Consider the following 19,439-nt stretch of genomic DNA (forward strand, 5'->3'; position numbering starts at 1 on the left):
CCATAGCTTACCGTTCTCCAGCTCCGCTTCCAGATGACCAGCTTCCCCTACAGCCTGTCATCACCCCCGGATGGGCTGTTTCCGGTGCCATTATGCTCATCACCGGCTTCGTCTATGCTATCGTGGGGATCAAGACAAAATGGCTACACACCTTTTTCTCAACCGCCTACCTGGCAAGTTTAGGGACAACAGCGCTGATCTTGTACGTCATGGTGCCACCAGTCAGTGACGCTGTCCAAGGAGCATACGTGGTAGCAGCTGTCTGCACCGGAGCTGTTCTCGGTGGCCTTGCCATCGTTTTTAAGGAACTCACCGAGTGTCTGGCCGGTCTTCTGGGAGGCTTTTGTCTCAGCATGTGGCTGCTGACTCTTCAGCCCGGTGGACTTGTCCCATCAACTGTTGGCAAGGTTTTGTTCATTGCCTCGTTCACCTTCTCAGGCTTCGGGGTGTACTTTGTGCCATGGACGCAGATTCGGGCATATGCACTTATCGCATGTATTTCCTTCTCAGGGGCCACCGTGACTGTTCTCGGAATCGATTGCTTCACTCGCGCTGGTCTCAAGGAGTTTTGGGCGTACATTTGGGCACTCAACGACAAGCTGTTTCCCCTTGGCGCGAATACCTACCCACTCACACGCGGCATTCGGGTTGAACTCGCTGTCACAATACTCATCTTCCTCGCCGGCATTGTTTCTCAGCTCAGGCTCTGGCGTCTCATCAAAGACCGTCGAAGCAAACGTGAGGAGGAGATTGCCGAAGGAGAGCGGAACCTTCGTATCGAAGAGGAGATCATCGGCCGCCAAGTCGAGGAGATGACGGCTCGCGAGCTCCGTCGCTGGGAGCGTATCTATGGCGAGAACACCCCGACCCACCAGGCCTCCGACTCGGCATTGGGCGATATGGATGACGAGAAGCGAATTCGTCACAGCTCTGCCACTCTGGCCTACTCGAGACGCACCAAGTCCCCGACTGAGACTGATGGGATTGTAGCGACCGAGGTATATGTCGACCCTCTGGCGGACCCTACGCCCTCGGAGAAGGCCGACGTGAATGAGACTGTTATCGCCAGAGACGTCGGCGATGGGAGAAGATTCACGGTCAGGATTAGTGAGGACGAGCTTCGCGGGCGCTCGACCCCTGAGGTTACCTCTTCGCACACTCACGATGGTCATATGAGACGCGAGAGTTATATCATGATGAATTCCAGACGCAGCTCACAACGTAACTCTCAACGAAACTCGCTTCACACCCCTGAGGTTCCCATTCTCAGTCTGCCTTTCCAGCTGTCCAATGCTAAAAGCGAGGAGGATCGTTCCTCGTTTGCTGCAACCTGTGCCGACGAGGAAGCCCGGGAGAATGTGCCTGGACCTCGGATTAGAAATTCAACGGCGGAAAAGCTTGCCGAGAGACTGTCGAGTGGTTCGGCCAAGCTGCTTAGGGGCCTTTCCCGGCGGTCTGCCCACAGCAAGCGTGGGATCATCGAGGGAGTGGGCGAAAGCGCAGAAGACTTGGCTGTCGAGTCTGTCCAAAATAGGGACGACCTCGACTCTCTTGCTGCGGTTTTGGACGACTTGAGCTCTCTGGGAGAAGTCTCAGCGACACCATCGCCAACTACTGATGTGAAAATGGAACTGCCCGCCTGGAAATCAAAACCCCAGTCGGCCGAGTCTAGTACGCCGGGAGCCAAAAGGACAGAGGCGGCAGTCCCTGAGATGAAACAAGAGGAGGAAACGTCGCTGAGCTCTAGGGAGGTTGGTGATATGATTCCTGAGATACCCACAAGGCTCTCCGACGTGGACGTGCTTGCTATTGCCGAGTCACGCTCGGCCAAGTCCTCGCCGGCTCTTGAACAAGGAGGCTTTGTTCCTGAAGAAAAGAATCCTGCACCCTTACCGCAATTCCAGGCTGACTCCGAGGTCGAGAAGAAGATGGATCCTGCCGAGGACAGCTCGCGGGCGGACCCTGTGGGAAGCCCCAAGCGTGATGAGGACGGTGCAAAAGATGGGGATGATGCTGCGGTCAGAGGGGAATCATTGGATTCCGTTGCCGCCAGTCTGACGAGAGGGAATCTTCCACCAGCCTTGTCCCGAGTAGCATTGTGTTATCGTACAAATGAGTGGGCGAAACACCTGAGTGTGGCTGAGATCCCTGACCCAGATGAGCTCCAGCAAGAGATCGTTGCAGCACAAGACGGCTCAGACGAAGAACCGGCGCCCCTTGACGTTGTCGACCTTCAGCAAACAGCCGAGAATGCGAGCATTCCTCCATACGCCCCTCGATCGGCTAGCGCCATGTCAAACTACACAGGCCAACCTGTCAGCAGGAGCAGTTCCAGGACATCGTTCTCGGCGTATCCAGATTCGAATGCCTCTGCTGTCCAGCCTGGCTCTTCGCCTGACCTGCAGCAAGGAAAGTTGAACGGTCCCTATCGCTCCTCTTCCATGACGGGCGTGATGCTCAAGGGGCGAAATTCGAGACTTATCGCCGAGCCCATCGCGGAAGAGGGCGATCATGAGCCAACTGAACACGTTTCAGCCCATTTTCCCTCAGATACAACCTGGACCATGCCGAACACAAACTCGGCATCTGCGGTCCCTCATGGGCTGTTGTCTTCAACCTCGGTCCCGAACATGACACGGATCAGCCAACAATCCTTGTACTCTCCGCCTACTCTCATGGGTGTGCGCGAGACGCTCCTCCGCAATAAAGCGTCTGGGTCAATCTACGCTCAGACTGCTGAACCAATTCCCTACGGAATACCAATCTTTCCTGTCGCAAGGCCTTCCTCTGAATACGAGAGTCTGCACAGCCACTCTGCACCTAACAATGTCCCTAGCGATTGCTCCAGCCCAGCAGTCGGCGTCGACCTCGATGACCTGCCACTATCCCAACGCCGTGCGTTGATCCGACAGAGCAGTATGCCTATGCAGCCCCAGCAGGCGCTTATACGCCAGCGTTCAGGGCTGCGAAGTCCTACGCCACCTGCCACCTCTCACCCTTCCCCACGCGCAACACCAGAGTCTACCACTTTCGACTCACACCAGCCTCTCCGTCATAGCACAGTACCTACCGAAGCTGTTCGCCAGGCGCAGCTCGCCAAATTCCGCAACAGCGTTCAAGCTGACCTCCGGGTCAACGCACGGCCAAAGACGTTGGCCCGACACAGGTCTGTCGGAGGTGATGGCTTCCACCACGGCCCGCCTCTTTCGGGGGGGTTGCTTAATTTAGGAAGTACCACCTCCATGACCAGTCTCAAGGGTGCTTTCCAATCCGTAGGAGATCGGCACAGTGGAAACACCCCTGGGAGTAGTGTTGAAATCCAGAGGAACATTGACATTCAACGCGGGGTGATGATGGAGCAAAAGGAGGCCGAGGCGGCGAGGCTGGAGAGCACGAGGCTGGAGAGGGAGGGGAGGCAGAGGGAGTTTGAGGAGCGGATGAGGAGGGATCGGGGGATGTTGGAGGCGCACCGGGATGCCATGAGGAGGATACAGAGGGGTGTGAGGGATGTTTGAGATGTCATGACTTTTTTTTTTTTTTTTGCGAAAAAGAAAACAATGATGTTATGGGATGAATTGGAGAAATATGACGACGAGATGGCAAAACGTCGGACGTATAGCGTGAGACAGGCGTGTCTGTTTTGCCACTACTGTTGTATTTGGCTTGCGGGGGATGTCTGATGACTTGTTTGTTTTTGGAAACATGACCCGGAGATGAGTACGAGTACGATGACGGCATGGCGGTACGGTTTTACGGAAGATTGATGTATACAGGTAGCTTTTAATCAAGATTGGGGGGGGGGGGTTGTAATTACTTGCTGAGTCTTTTGTGCATAGCATGACGGTTATTGGGGAGGACAAGGTAGAAAGCGAATGGGATGGATGGGGGTATAGATTCCGGACTGGATGGGTTAGAGAATAATTAATAGTATATTGAGTAGTTGTTAGAGTCAGACCTTTTTGTGGGTTATGTTTGTTGGTGATGTTTAGCTATCCCCGAAAAAACGGCACGCACCCAGCATCATGATATATGTTTCCCAGTATTACAGAACAGAGTTGTAATAAAGTCTGCATTCCTGATAGAGGTAACCTTGTATTAAATCCCCTTTCAACTATCATTCAACGCCTTTGAACTATCCTCACAGGCCCATCGATACACATTCAACACCTAGAAACCATCTTCATAAACCCAGTAATTATCTTTAAAGATGACCTTTCTGCATGCAAGATTCGCCATACTCTGCCCTTTGGTCGATGCATGTTCGCCAACCGGGTCACCTTTTACTGTATTCTTGCCGGCGCTGCGCTTGATCTACTGACTATTCTCAAAGACATATCAACTATCTTTGACGGCCCGTTCCAAAACCCAGTCACCATCCTTTCATTCCACCTTGTACCGTCTTCGTCATCAAGGACTGTCTCAAACCCTTGAAGCCTTTCCAGTGTCTCATCTTATCTTCATCGAGTAAAACCCAGTCTTCCAACAACGGAGCCATCAAAGACATTACTCATTTGTGGATATATAAAGCTCGGTTGAGTCATGCAGCGCTCGCAAACACAGCTGATCCAAGGCTCGGATGGATGATATTAGGCTAGTAAACGCTGCTGATAATGTTCATTCGAGCCCGCGAACGGTGGTGAAAGAGAGTTTGGATGGAAAGCTGCCAGCTGCAAGCGCCGATAAAAAGATGCTGGGGTAACCATATACAATAGGCATAATAAACAGCAAGACAATATCAACGCTTACAAGCGCCCCAAAGCAAACTCCGAGAAAGGGTCCGTGTTGGGCTGGATCACCGACCATGACAGGTGGGTTGTAAAACCAAGGGATATGGAGAATATCGTGTTCGGATAACTTGGCCGCCTCGCCAACGATGGCGATGTCGCAGAGTATGTACGGTCGACCTTTGGTCTGGTGACAGCATAAGGAGTTGCCAGCACAACACCTGAAAACTGCTCCAGATACTGAGCGTAGACGTCCTTGATGAGCCCTCAAATCTCTTCGGTCATCGCACCGGTGCATGTATCCAGCGTCTGTTGGAGGTCTGGAAAGAGGTCCGCGCGTTCGCTCACGGCGAAGAGGTATTCGACATGCGGGCCCTCGCTTCTCGCCGGAGGAAGTACGATTTCGGACTCGGCTGCGTCTCGTCCTCGTGTTCCGGGGAGTGCTGCAGGTGCGCTCGCAGACGAGAGCGCCTGTTGAAGGTCGGGAAAGCGGTTTAGGTGATTCAGATAATACTTGTGAAGTGACTGATGCAAACCAAGCTCGGGATTACGTGCTTTGGCATAACGAAGACTGGTTGCATGCGCGTCCATCGTCATCTTCGCAGGGAAATAGAAGGCGAGGAGCTGATCAGCGACTTGGACAACGGCCGCTTGTGCGATGATTTGGGCATGAGCCACCATTTGTGATGGCAAACGCCGGATCTTGATCTTGAGTTTGTTGTCTGCTGCTGCATGAAGATGCTTCATCACGGCCTTCTTGGTGGTTGTTATGTCCCTAGCACCAGGAGTCCCAAGTCTAAAGTCAAGATGGGGAAAGACGATGTTGATTGAGAAGGAGGCAATCTGGGAAAGGGCAGCCTGGGATACGACAGCGCGGGATCGGACGAGATAGGTACTGTGCGACTTGATCTCATGAAAAGCCGGTACTATGCCCGAGTCAAGAAGATTGCCCGCGTCCCGTTGCTGAAACAAGCCTACAAGCTTGGCGAGGTGGGCGTCTGGTCCGTCGCCTTAGGGAGTGCGTCGAAGCCTCTCAATGTTAAGCTCGGCATTCCAAATAGACAAGTAGATGTCAATGGGTGGGATCAGACGGTCCCAGACAGGACGGAAGACCTCGTCCAGCTTCGGTGCAGTGCTTTGGTTGAGCTGTGGTAAGGTCGGGGACTTGAAGATGGCAAAGAACGGGTGCTGGTTCTTGCGCTCGTCAACCTCGAGAGGAGAGGAAACTCCTGCTGGAGAGTAAGCTCGACCTGTCCTTGCGCGTCCACGCGCTGCTGTGTTTGAGGTAATCGGGAGGAAACGATAGCTGATCGCTAGGAAGCCATAAAGAGCCGCGAGCACACCAGGCAGGTGGTCGTCCAGGCACGAAAGATAATACTTGGTTTGGGCGCGAGCAAGCCACACTTGACCGCCAGCAGGCGGGAAGCTCACCTTGTGCTGCAGAAACGTTAGTGATGGTCAATGAAACAACCAATGTCGAACATACCTCAATAGTAACCGTCTGAGAGCTAGGATAGGGAGGAAGCTCTGAGTAGGCGTTGACTTGGCAGTTGGAGACAGCCAAAGATGTTGAGATCAAGACTGTTAAGTTGTGGGAGAGTTTGAATCGATATCGTGTTTGGATTCATCACCATCTACAAACCCATCAGTGGCCGTCTAGTACAAAACACAATAAAAGTCGAAAACATACCTCGATATCGATCGCTTTTCGGCCCATCCTCAATACACCCCTAGTCGAGGTAGTGGGGGAGCTCTGAGGAGGTGTTGACTTGGTGGCTAAGCTGGGTTGAAGATGCTGAGACAAAGATGTTGAGACGAAAACTCTAATTGCGGGCAGTAGCAGGGTGAATTAGGGCTTCGATTTTTTTGTGCAAAACAGGTTCGCGTTTTAGGCAGGGCAACAGCTCAGGGAAGGAACGTGTGGGGTTGAGGTAGCGAGGCAGGAGCGATAGCCCACCTTCCCAAACGCTCCTTCCTTGTGAAGAGTATTGTCTGGCTTCGTTCAACTTCAATAATTACATATACGAGAGTGATGATATGGTATTGACGAAATTCCCATGGAAGGCATTTAAGATAGCCGAGAGGAGGTGTACAGAATAGATGCTTGGACACCTTAGATAGCAGATCATAAATAGGACATACTGGCAGGCAGGACAATGACTGGAACCACAAGGACCTTCAAAAAAAAGATGACATCTGTGTCAGACAAATTTTGCCCTCCCCAACCGAGATGCTATCAATGACATGAAGCTGCTCTCGAGGTAAAGAGTCACAATTAGACAACCAACTTTACAGACACCCCATACTCAGTCACAGCCCCCTCAGTTACCCCGTAACGGTTTTTTGGGGGGTGGAAAGAGATGACATATCACCCCATCTCTTAACGCTGTATTGAACAAAGCTGATGATTTATACAACCTCATAATTCCTTTCACCCCCCCCCTCCCCTTGCTGCCCCTCTGTCACCCATAAAAACAAAGTGTATCCCATAAACATATATACTCCTTCCCCATCCTGAACCCAAACTCCAAGCCACAAAAACGCCCATGTCCAAATGCCTATGCTAGTACGCCACACAAAAACAAATGCTAACGATCTTTAAAGCCAAAGTCTCCTTCCCAATAAACACACCCACCTACCCACCCTAAAGAAAACAAGCACAAACAATGCTAGGTCAGGTTATAAAGTCTCCACACTATTATATCCCCTTCTCCCCTCCCCCCCCGACGTCCTCGCTCTAGCCAAAACCCCCCCATCCTCTTCACTTTGAGAAGCCGCTCTTGACGGGGCAGCACTAACACCCAGGAACTCCCCTAGTGTATGACTCAAACTTCTTGCCCGCCTTCTGATAAACCCCGTTTCATTACCAGTACTTTCCACCCCCGCGCTGACAGTTTGTTGACCCTGGCCCAGACCCTGTTCCGTGTCTGAGACCTCTTCTGACGGGACAAAAAGGCTGTTTCTGAGAGAAGGTCGGTTTCGTTTGTGGGTTGGGAGGAGTTGGGTTGGGGACCCTTCCAGATGTGATAACAATTTTGTCTGTCACCACTGCTGGTCAAGGTGGTGGAGAAGGGAGAGGGGGAAATAACTGGGTTTCCTCCCGCTGTCACGCCTACTGTGGTGAAGATCCTCGGAATAGAGGGTGGCTTCGGGGTGTGGTAGGTGGGATGGTGGTTATTGGTGGGGGCGTTGAAGACAAAGTCACCAATGGGTTATGGTCTGTATCTGAGACTGCCGCTGACGGTATAACGGAGGGAACGGAATCCGAAGAAATGGTATGTGCCCCCATCCCTGGGTGGCGGAAATGGTTATGATTAGGGGGCGTGCTGTCCCTCCATGGACCTAACAAAGGCGCATCCTCGTGGTCTTCATCGTAATCGTCCTCGTTGATGAGAGAGGGTTTCTGCTTGGAAAGGGCGGCTAAGGGTTTGTTTGTGAAGCTCACGCGGGAAGACCGCCTGGATCGTCCTACAACTGCCGAGTCGCTACCTCTGCGGGAGGAGGTCCGGGCAAGGGAGTTGGTGCCGGGATCTTGGTTGGAGAGACCGATGGTTTCTTCTATGCCTTCGGCGTCGGAGAGGGCGGCTTCGTCTTCGTCGTCGTGGCGGGGCCGGCCGCTCGTGATGAGGAAGACGCCGAAAAAGGTGAGGAGACAGCCACCGATGAATTTGGCGGCGCGTTCCTTGGTAGTGCGCTCAAAGTCGCGGTAGAGGACAGCGCTGCCGATGATGACGGAGAGCGTGAACAGGACGAATTGGATCGGGATGACTTGGGTGGAGTCGAATCTCTGGAGGGCCTTGTTGAGGAAGCGGACCTGCATGATGGCCGTTGAGAGGAGGACGAAGAGAAGGACATAGGTGACTGGAGTGGTGAAAGCACCGAGGAGGGTTGATGAGAGCATCGAGGATACACCCTTGGTTGAAAGCGCTGTGTAGCCTCCAAACAAGCCAACCAGGCCCAAATCGATAAGAATGGTACGATTCCCGTACCGAGGGCTGAGATACATCAACAGCGCAATCAGACCGCAGCTGGCGCCCATATAAATCTTGAACTCCATGGTGGTGATGGCATCCCACACCTCGTGCGGCCCCATCTTGGTCTCCTCCGAATCTGCGCTCAAGACCACCGTAACCGCGCCTCCGATAGCAATAACGACACCCCAGAAGTCGCGTTGGCGGAATATCTCCTTGAAAAAGATGGGCGCTATCACACAATTCGAAACAAGAGCAACCACGCCGAGCGGGCTGACAATAGACGCCGGCGCAAAGCCATAGGCCAAAAAGTTGCCCATCTCACCCACCGTGATGAGAACCTGCCCCAACCACCAGTAAGGGTCCTTGAGATACGTCGAGGGGACCTTGGCTTCGTCGCTGTCAGAGCTTCCGCTCCAGCGAGAGTCGTCGGACCGGAACGAATGCGTGAGGGGGTCCGTCTCGGTCGAATCACGGGTTTCTTCACTGATCTCACTCAGCACACCGTCCAAGGGGGATGTCTCGGCCGCTCCATAGCCCCCTAGTCCAGAGCTTTGCGACGCAGAATTGGCATGCTTCAGTGCCTGCCTTGCGCGCTCCCGCATTGCCACTTTGTGTCTGTGTAACCGAATATGCGCATACCGCTGGACGTTGAGAGCCAGAGCAATGAGGACATTGCCGCAGATGGCGGTTATTATGCCGATTAGACTCGACCAGTTCTGGAGATCCTTGTCGGGATGGTCCCCATCGTCATGCCCACCGCCAGCATCGTTGGAAAAGGAGGGTAGCCAGCCGGGCCAGGCGCGGCCTGTTAATGGCGGACTCGAAGCTGGGTGGAGGTACATCTTGGTGTTGTTGTCGTCCCCCGGCAAACTGAAGCGCACCGGTGTCGCTCGGTTTCGAGGTTGGTCATGGGTGGTTTGTGGGAGTAAGTGAGTTGGTCAGTCGGTCGGTCGGTCTAGCTGTCGGGTTCCGAGTAGTGCTGAGTGCTCAGCACTCGGTACTCAGTAGTAAATTTGGTTGTAATTTCTCACACTAGATATGGGTCGTTGGTTTCGTGCCGCGATGCGAAGTGGCGCTGGCGCACCATCGAACATGGGGGAGAAGTGGACCGGCCATCTGCCTGCCGCTCTTGTCATCCTACCCCAGTCCAGCTGGAAAGGCCTCTGATTGGCTGGTCGATCAAAACCAGAGAGACATATATCAACACCACATTTCATTCATAAACATATATGCTTAACATCTCCGATTCACCTCTCAAGTCGAAAAGCCTCCCACATGATTGTCGACAACTTAGACTCTACGGATCAGCAGGGGGGCTGTATAAAGCCTCTGTTGAGGAGTGCCACCCGCCCTTGATATTCCCCAAGCATGCCCAGATCACTGTTTCTCGGTCCGAGACAGGCCCCGATGGGAAGCCTGCTCTTCCAAAAAAAATGTCGAACTGGAGGGCATCGACACTGATGTCTCCAGCCCAGTCTCTCTCGGTGGAACTGCCAAAACTCATAGCCACCTTTCTTCACTAAAGTGTCTACTCGCCCGTCCGTCTCGCCAATGAACAAGGCTGGGAACCCACCCCCCGTGGCTACACACCACCCAAGTCCTTCGCTCTCGACGGTACTAACCCGCTCGATGTTACTTATCGTCCCGAATATGCAGAACAAAAGCCAATTTTCGGCTGGCTCGATGCATTCGAGGACCTGATGCGAGTCCACTCTGGTCTGGAGCTATCAGACTTAGACACGAAGCACGCCACCGTCCACAAACTATGGCATCTTTCCTGGACGAATAGAAGCGACCTGGAGTTCCCCAGACTTCGCCATGTGCGAAACATGATGTTTCACATCAACACGTGGTCAAACAACTCTTGGCATCTCTGGTTTCCCTTATTTCTTCGCCAGGGGGGGAGACATCACCAAACACTCCCGAAGAGTGGCTCAAGGCTCGGGAACAGGAGAGGGAATTCTGGGCTTCCCGGGATGAGCTGACGGAGCAGCGCAAACGGTTTCAAAAACTGCTCGGCATGGATGTGAACAATATTATCCAAGCCCAATGGTTTCGAGGGGTGCGCAATCCCCCCGAGGAGTACCTGGCCGTGGACAAGGACGGCTCGTCTTTCTTCGGCGCATTGGCTTTGTCTCTTCCATTGATGCACTACCAGCTCCGAAATGGAGACCTGGTTGAGCATGAAGCGGCCTTGTCTCAACGACCCCCCGATCAAAGTTGGCCTCTCGCCACCATATTGACCCTCATAAGCATGTTCACAGATCATCCTGTTAGGCCTGCCCGCGACTATAGCCTGTTGGTTAATCAGGGCCGTTTTTTCCACTATTGGGATGGCATAGTAAAAATTAGGGATAGGGTGGGCGAGGGGAAAGAATGGTTCATCAAGGATTTCTTGGGGAATCTCCATCGCCACCACTCCCTGATGCTACAAGATGTGGAGAACCCTCACAAACCTGCTCTCAGGTGGCTCTGCCAACAATTTAGCCCCAAGAAGGAGACACTCGAGGAGGGCACACTCGAGGAGGGCAAGGCGAAGTGGGACAGGAAACTGGAAGAACTTTTCGTATCGTAGACGATGTGGGAAACTTTGCGCGTCGTTAAACAAGGCTTTTTTGAGGGTAAATATGCTCCAAAGGCGTATTTAGCTCTAGGATGACGCTCTAATAATGCGTCACTACCATTGGCGACAGATTTTGTGCAGGTCATCATTTCATCTGCAGGCTGATGAAGCCCAGGCCATATTTCCATCGTTTCTCCGGGGGTATCAGGGCGAGGTAAGGGTCTGCTCAAAGAAAAAAGCGAGCGTGGAGTATCTAGCATGGAAGAAGAAGAAAAGGGAGCTAATCCTGGGGATATTTTGAGCACACGCACACACAACCTGACGAGCAGAAAGGACACACAACAACCACAGTAAATCTCCCTCTTACAATACACAAACACCCACAAGAACAGCGCTTCCCAAATACCCTCAAAAGATAGGACGACAAAAACACTTCCCCAACCCCTCACATACAGCTCCGCCTTTCAGAAACTATAAACATCAAAAACATAAACCTACCAGAACAACAAACCAAACACCACATGCCTAACCTCCCAAAACACATATCAAAACCCAAAAAACTAAAGGTCCTACCCGGACTCGAACCGGGGTTGCCGGAAGAATTTCTCTTACGTACTTTGTATGATGGAGCACGAGAGATTGTTTTCAGAATCCGGAGTGATAACCGCTACACTATAGAACCAATTTATTGGAACATGCCCATACAGGTCAGACAACTGCCATATCACTCAACATATGTGGTGGCGGCGTGGAACGGGATACAGAAAAGCACTCGCCAACATCCCAACACTGAAACACCTCAAGGTCAATTCATTCCGAGGGGAAAAAAAAAAGAAAGAAAAAAACCAATGAAACAATCCTGTTGTATCTTTGGGTGTGGTATGTGCAATTCAAAACTATGGAATGAAATTGAACAAAAAAGTGCAGTGTGACAGACGATTGTTTGAGAACCAACCGTCAAATCATACACAACTGGCGAGTTCACAGTCCTTAATGCGAAGTCATCATAGTAAAATCAAAGCAAAGCCCCCCCAATGCCTCAAAATTCATAATTACCCCTCTCACTATTTACATTTTTTATTTCCCAACCCATGTCATTATCTTACGTTTTTATTCTACCATCTCATTATCCCCTCATAACTAAGCCCAGCTCTCCAAATTCCTCAACTCACACCCATTACCACCCTCCGGCCTCTTCGTCAACCTACCCAAAGTATACACCTTCTCACCAGCCTCCTCCAACCCCTTAACAACACCCTCAACACCCTCAGCAGCAACAGCAACCACCATGCCAATACCAGTGTTGAACGTCCTGCCCATCTCGGCGGGCTCAACGCTCTCGGCAAGCCACTTGAACACAGGCGGCAACTCCCACGCCGCGACATCAATCTCAGCAGAGAGGTGCTTGGGCAACATGCGGGGGACGTTCTCAGTCAGACCACCACCAGTGATATGCGCCATACCCTTGACAGCAGCAGCACCGGGCTCAGAAGCCAGAACCTTGAGCAAAGGCTTGACATAGATCTTCGTGGGGGTCAAAAGCGCCTCGCCGACAGACTTGGAGCCGTCCCATGGGCAGGCATCTGTGTACTCAAGGCCACACTTCTGAACGACCTTGCGGACGAGGGAGAAACCATTGGAGTGAACACCAGAAGAAGTAAGACCGATGAGGACATCGCCTTCAACCATGGCATCCTTGCGGGGGAGACGCTGCTCAGCCTTCATGACACCAATGGCGGCGCCGGCAGCATCGTAGTCATCGCCAGTGTAGAGGTCAGGCATCTCAGCCGTTTCACCTCCAACAAGAGCACAGCCAGACTCGAGGCAGCCCTTGGCAACACCCTCAACGAAAGAAGCAGCAACGGACACATCAAGGCGACTGCAGCCGTAGTAATCGAGGAACATGAAGGGCTCAGCACCCTGGACGACAAGATCGTTGACGTTCATGGCGACGAGATCAATACCAACGGTGTCGTGCTTGTTCATCTTCTGGGCAATGATGAGCTTGGTGCCGACACCGTCGATGGCACCGACAACGATGGGCGCACCGGGGAAACCGGCCTGGGAGAGATCGACCTCTCCACCGAAGCCACCGATCACAGCGTCGGCGCCAGCGCGGCGGGTGGTGGCCACGGCAGCCTTGATGCGGTCGACAAGCTCGTTTCCGGCATCGATGCTCACACCAGCTTGGGCATAAGTGAGCTTGCCAGAAGCCTCTGACTCACGGAAAGCACGGTGAGCAATGTCGTTGCGGTAGTACATGCCATCAAAGTTGATGAGCTTGACGCCCTCATACGCCTTGTCAACAGCAGCACGGAGAGACTCGCCAACAGCATTCGCAGCAATGACACGGCCACCATCAGTGACCAAAACGTCACCAGTGAGCTTGGTACCAGCGTGGAAGATGGTGATATCTTGGGGAGCAGCTGACACCTGCATGGGGATATTCTTGGGGTATGACTCGGGGTAGCCAGGGGCAGCAACCACCACGGTGGTGGAAAACTTGTTGGACACCTTGACGGGGACGTCCTCGAGGTAGGGGATAGGGCCGGCGCAGGCGTACATGATCTTGGCGAGATCGGACTCGAGCAATGGCAGAACCGTCTGGGTCTCCGGGTCGCCAAAGCGGACGTTGTACTCGAGCACCTTGGGGGTGCCATCAGGGGCAATCATCAGGCCAGTAAAAAGGCAGCCCTTGAAGGGGAAGCCATCCTTGCGCATACCATCAATGGTAGGCTGAAGAATCTCGCGCTCAACACGAGCGAGGAGCTCAGGGGTAGCGAGCTTAGTGGGCGCATAGCATCCCATACCGCCAGTGTTCAGCCCAGTGTCGCCATCGCCAATTCGCTTGTGATCCTGGGCAGCAGGCAGGGACTTGATCGTGGTACCGTCGCAGAAAGACAGGATGCTCAGCTCGTCACCAACCAAAAATTCCTCAATGACGACCTCGTTGCCAGCATCACCAAACGCCTTGTCCTGCATGATATCCTTCAAACCCTGCTGAGCCTCCTCCTGAGTCTGGGGAAGGATAACACCCTTGCCAGCAGCCAAACCAGTGGCCTTGATGACAACATTGTGCTTGACAGTCTTCAGATACTCGCTGGCCTTTTCGTAGTCGGAAAAGTTCTCGTAGGCGGCAGTCGGGATGTTGTGCTTCTTCATAAAGTCCTTGGAAAAGGTCTTGCTGCCCTCCATGCGCGCGGCCTCCCTGGAGGGGCCAAAGACGGGGATGCCGGCCTCGCGGAAGTAGCCCTCGATGCCGTCGACGAGGGGCGCCTCCGGGCCAGGGACGACGAGGTTAATGTTGTTCTTCTTTGCGAACTCGACGAGGCCGGGGTAGTCGTTGGGCTTAACGGCGGTGGTGTTGGTCACCTTGGGTAACCCCGCGGTACCGCCGTTGCCAGGAACGGCGATGATGGATTCCACATATGGCGATTGGGAGAGCTTCCAGGCAAGGGCGTGCTCGCGGCCACCGTTGCCGACCAGCAGGATCCGAAGAGACGACATTTTTGAGTTGTGTTGGGGGTGGTTGTCACACTTGCGTGACTGGAGCAAAGTGAGTCGTCCCTGACCCAGCAGCGCTCTCGGATTGCCCCTCCATTTCTGTCAAAATGAAAATCCGGGGCAGAGAAATTTTACCCCTCCCCCGCGCTTGTTATCGACAGGGCACCGCTGATTGGCCAATTCCTGTCTGATTAGCGGATAGGGACGGAGTACGTACCTTGAGAGAAAGAGAAAAAAAAAAAAAGCTCAGCATGTGAGTCGGGCTGTGGAAAAGCTGGACGCAATAGCTGATGATAGGGTGAACACTGGAGCTCTCTGTGAGCTGTCGCTGAGTTCTGGCTCTCACCAGCCTTAGCGTTATGCTTCAGGGCGCGCCTTGCTCTCAGTACCAACCGAGCTGTCCAATTTCTGATCTTCACACTGCTCTATTGTGAAACCAGGGTTCCCGACTTGTTCGCCAACACCATTTTGAAACTCTCAAGGGTTGCATGAAGTGAGGAATGCAAAAACTACAAAAATGAATGATGAGAGTGGGATTCGAACCCACGCCCTTTCGGACCACGGAATCTTTTGAGAAGATGTTGATTAAGGAAGACCTTAACGTGGCGCCTTAGACCGCTCGGCCATCTCACCGTACTGATTTGTTGAAAGACAAGCCCAAAGCGACGGCTCATGATGCTGCTCAAGGTCAACCGACCAAGCGCATGTTCAAGACCAACCGTCCACAAGAGCTCCTCATATGTCCCATAATGCACGAGGTCTTTCAAAAGATAACATCAGTCTTCAAATCATATTCATAACATGTCAAACAAAACAAACAACCCAGCCAGTCATGCTATCCTTCCAGCCCGCCATCCCATATGTTCATCCCTACACCACTATCCAACACCATCATCCCCGGGCATTCACAGAGTGTCCTCACCCTCATCTTCCTCATCCTCATCCAGCAACTCACTGACCAAACTCTTATCATCTCCATCCTCCTCCGCATCATCTTCCTCAATACTCTTCATCACCGGCTCCGTCCTGCTCAACACAACCGTTGCCTCCTCCTCCTCTTCATCCTCCTCCTTGATGATGCTCCCTGCCCTGGATGAAACAACTGAGCCCTCCCTTCCAGCATTGTTTCCAGCACCAGCACCGGCCACACTCCCCAGCCCAACAGAACTAGCCCTGCTAACGCTCCTCCTGTACCTCTGTACTTGACCTTCAGCCGAGTTCATTTGCGCCGCCACAGCAGCAGCATCAAGCTGGTTGACAATCTTGCCAAGCCCAACATGCAATTTGTACAGAGAGTTCCGACTCGTCGCATCAGTCAAAAGACCATTCTCAACAGCCTCACAAACCAGGGCATAGATGTCTCTAGTGAGCTCCTCACTTGAGGCCGGAGACACATAAAGTTTGCCAAGCAGCGCAGCAATAATCTTCTTTTCCTCTCCTGTCGTCTCGTTAGCACTCTCCACACGGCCAAACGTGAGAGGGAAACGGATCAAACTTACTCGGCACACTGCCAGACAACCTCTCCAAAATCCCCCTCGCAAACTCCAAATGCACATCCGCATTCACATTCTTCCTCTCCCCCTCCACCCCCTCCTCCTTGCCCGGGTAGTAACACTTCCTCGGATCCGTCCAGTCCACCAAGCAAGCGCCAATCGTCGCCAAACTCACCATCTCCTCATCCACATCCGCGTCATCATCCTCCAGCCCCTCCCTCACATTATACAACGTGTGCAGCGCATCCAGCGCAACAATCCTCATCAAGTCCTGATTCTCCGCCCGACTGTAGCAAAACACCGGCAGGAAATAATTCAGCGCCTGCCTGACAGACTGGTTGTCACTGCTCGCCGGCTCAAAGTACGCCACAACCAACGTCTTGAGCAGCTCCGCAGAAAAGTCATGATCAGAAATCACCCTCCCAAGCAGCAACTTCGACACCGCCACCGTAGCAGAAGCCTGCACCTCAGGATGCCTCGCCCCCGACCTCAAAGCCTTGATGTAGACCTTCAACAGTGTAGGGTTAGCAGACAACAGCTGTGACCCATGCACATTCAAAATGTCCGTCAAGATGTTCAGCGCCGTAATCTGCAGCGCCGTATGCCCCTTGCTAAAAAAGTGCATAAACAGCGTCAAATTCTCCTCCGCCAGCGACCTATCCAACAACGAACACAAACCCAGACAGACCAGACCCCTCTCCCGCACAGGCGCCTCGTGGGAACGGACAGCTGGCACAACAAGATTGTTAAGCATTGAAACCAAGTGGTCGTTTTGCTGGAGATCGCCCGTCACGTTGGCGAGCATGCACTGCACGATATGCAAGCACTTCATGTTGATCATGATCTCCTTGATCGCCTTCTTGGCCGCCTCCTCCTCGGACAGCGCAGGGACGTTCTTGTTCTTGGAGGATTTGGTCGGGGTGGTGTCGCCGTCGGGGGTGGACACCTCTGACTGAGCCGAGTGGAACGATTCATCGTCGTTATCGTTCTCGCTCGCGGGCGGCTCGTCGACGATGGTGTCGTGCACGTCGGCTACGGCTTCGAGGACGATGGAGCAGAATTCTTTTTCCCCGGCAGCGTCAGGGGCGCAAATGTCGCGGAGGACGTTGACAGTCAACTTGGTCACCTCGTCAGGGAGTTCGGGAATCGAGAGGGTCTGTCGGAGGAGGGAGAACATCTTGCGACGACCGACTTCATCAGAGTAGTCGAGCGTGAGGGCGATGTGGAGGAGCTGTTCTGCTATGAACTCCTGCTCCACCGTGTCCTCCTCCTCTTCCTCTTCAAGGTCTTCCTGCTCTTCGGCACGCTTGATGGCGTCGATCAGGACCTTGATGTAGCGCTCGAGGTAGAAGGCTACCTTGGTGACTTCGGGGAGCTTCTCCTCGACGAGCTGCTCAAACTTGCCGTTGCCCTCGCTGCGGCAAAAGTCGTTGAAGGTTCGGCAGACAAAGACGGACTCGGCGCTCAGAGTCTCGAAGAAGGTGTCGTCAAAGACCATGGCTTCTCTGTAGTCTGGACGACCTTCCCAGAAACCCTTCATGGCTTCAAGACCGATGCCGTTCTCGCCACCAGAGTTGATGACATCGATACGCTCCAACAACTCAAGGAGCGCGTCGAGGTTAGGGGGTGAAACCTCAGCCGGCTGACCGGTCTCAGCAGGCGGTGGTGTCCCCGCGCAATCCTCGATCCAGCGCTCACGGAACAGACGACCGGCCGCCTTACGGACGTTCTCATCTCTGTCGCGCAAGCCCCATCGGAGCAGCTTCTCCCTCATCGAAAGTGACAAGTGCCTAAAATCACCTAGCGCGGGAAGCAGCCGCGAATACACCGACCTCCTCGTCGCCGCATCTTGATCCCTCGCCCTCTCAAGCAGAAAAGGCAACGTCTTGGGCAGAATAGGCAGATTCACCAAAAGCGACCTCCTGACATCAGCGCTGGGATCGTTCTGCAACACCTCCAGCAACTTATCCAAGAGGCCACTGCCCGCACCACCCCCCTCGCTATCCTCCGAATCTTCTTCAGCCTCGACCTCATTCCCCGCCAGTCTCCCCAACCCGAGCACAGCCTGCACCCTCACCATGGCCTCCTTGTCCCGAATCCTCTTCAACAACCCCGACCTCAGCTTCTGAAACAAATCATCATCAATCGCATCCAGCGAGCTGATAATGTGTGAAATCAACTGCGTCGACCGATACCTCACAAACTTGTCCTTCGCCTGCAGCAACGGCAAAATCGTTGCCATCAGATACGTCGTGAGTCTCGTAGCAGGCGTCTCAGGCATAGTACTAGTATCCATATCCGCCTCGCCCGTAATCTCATTGTCCTTGTCAATCGCATGCCGCAAAAACAGCCCAATGAACCTGACCGTCTTCTCGCCTACCCCTTCCGACTTCTTGACGGGCATGACGCGCAGAACGCAGCGGACAAACTCGGTGTTGAAGTCATCCTCGTCAAAGTCGCCGAGGTTGGTAGTCGTGGCAGTTTTCTTGGTAGCCGTTGGCTCATAGCAGCAGGCTTCCTGCATCTTGCGGAGGGTGACGGCTAGCTTGCGGTGGGAGGCGGTGGTGCGCTGGGCGTCGCGGAAGACGGCGGCGACTTGCTGTCGGAGGGCGTTGTCGGGGCTTTCTTCGGGGATGTTGTAGTTTACGGCTGGGGAGGAGCGGGAGGTGGCTGTTGCTGTTGTGCTGGCGCGGGAGGTGGCGCCGCCGCCGGCGGTGGAGGAGCGGGTTGATCTTGTTGCTCGGGGGGCCATGCTGGCGACGGGGTTTTGTGCGCGCCGTGGGCTGGTTTCTAAATGTTCAAGTTGTATTTTTGATCCGGTTCAGGAATCGCATTGGGAGTGTCGTTGTGAAGGGTGTCGTCGTGTCGTAGGAGAATGGCAGTGGTTGTTACAGAAAAGGAGCCTGACAAGTGAATGGCGACTTTGCGAATGTTGTTTGTTTACCCAGCAATTTCCTGTTCGAGATTAGCGCGCGAAAGTTTGGAGGGGTATGACCCACAGCTTGGCAGGGACGTCTCAAGGCCTAACAAGATAACAGCGATACCGTCGACCATCTTCAACAGCCTTTCCAAGTAATATTAAAGGCCTTCAGACTATCTTTGGAGGTTTATTAAAAGTGTAAAGGCATGTTAACATCATGAAAGGCTTATTGCACTCTATGTAAGGCCTATCAATCATCTT

The 19,439-nt window shown here is 53.4% G+C and overlaps 4 protein-coding genes across 4 annotated transcripts, besides 3 other annotated features; 1 reads left to right on the forward strand and 3 right to left on the reverse strand.

The window, feature by feature from the left end:
• Positions 1-92: 92 nt before the first annotated feature.
• Positions 93-3,515, forward strand: PODANS_7_10550 (uncharacterized protein; the record flags this gene model as incomplete). The annotated part of the gene is made up of 1 exon (XM_001908388.1): positions 93-3,515. One exon carries the CDS (start codon positions 93-95, stop codon positions 3,513-3,515), a length of 3,423 nt encoding a protein of 1,140 aa, XP_001908423.1.
• A 695-nt stretch (positions 3,516-4,210) lies between these two features.
• Positions 4,211-4,307: a repeat region (rgion duplique sur le chromosome 5).
• A 3,529-nt stretch (positions 4,308-7,836) lies between these two features.
• Positions 7,837-9,540, reverse strand: PODANS_7_10560 (uncharacterized protein; the record flags this gene model as incomplete). The annotated part of the gene is made up of 1 exon (XM_001908389.1): positions 7,837-9,540. The coding sequence occupies one exon, from the start codon at positions 9,538-9,540 to the stop codon at positions 7,837-7,839; it is 1,704 nt and encodes a 567-aa protein (XP_001908424.1).
• Positions 9,541-11,825: 2,285 nt separating this feature from the next.
• Positions 11,826-11,943, reverse strand: a tRNA (tRNA-Gln).
• Positions 11,944-12,401: 458 nt separating this feature from the next.
• On the reverse strand, positions 12,402-14,768 carry PODANS_7_10570 (uncharacterized protein; the record flags this gene model as incomplete). The annotated part of the gene is made up of 1 exon (XM_001908390.1): positions 12,402-14,768. The coding sequence occupies one exon, from the start codon at positions 14,766-14,768 to the stop codon at positions 12,402-12,404; it is 2,367 nt and encodes a 788-aa protein (XP_001908425.1).
• Positions 14,769-15,287: 519 nt separating this feature from the next.
• Positions 15,288-15,398, reverse strand: a tRNA (tRNA-Leu).
• A 272-nt stretch (positions 15,399-15,670) lies between these two features.
• PODANS_7_10580 (uncharacterized protein) lies at positions 15,671-19,010 on the reverse strand (the record flags this gene model as incomplete). Its single annotated transcript, XM_001908391.1, has 2 exons — positions 15,671-16,203; positions 16,265-19,010. 2 exons carry the CDS (start codon positions 19,008-19,010, stop codon positions 15,671-15,673), a joined length of 3,279 nt encoding a protein of 1,092 aa, XP_001908426.1.
• Between the last annotated feature and the right edge of the window lie 429 nt (positions 19,011-19,439).

This window comes from Podospora anserina, chromosome 7, assembly GCF_000226545.1.
Source record: "Podospora anserina S mat+ genomic DNA chromosome 7, supercontig 1".
NCBI lineage: Eukaryota > Fungi > Ascomycota > Sordariomycetes > Sordariales > Podosporaceae > Podospora > Podospora anserina.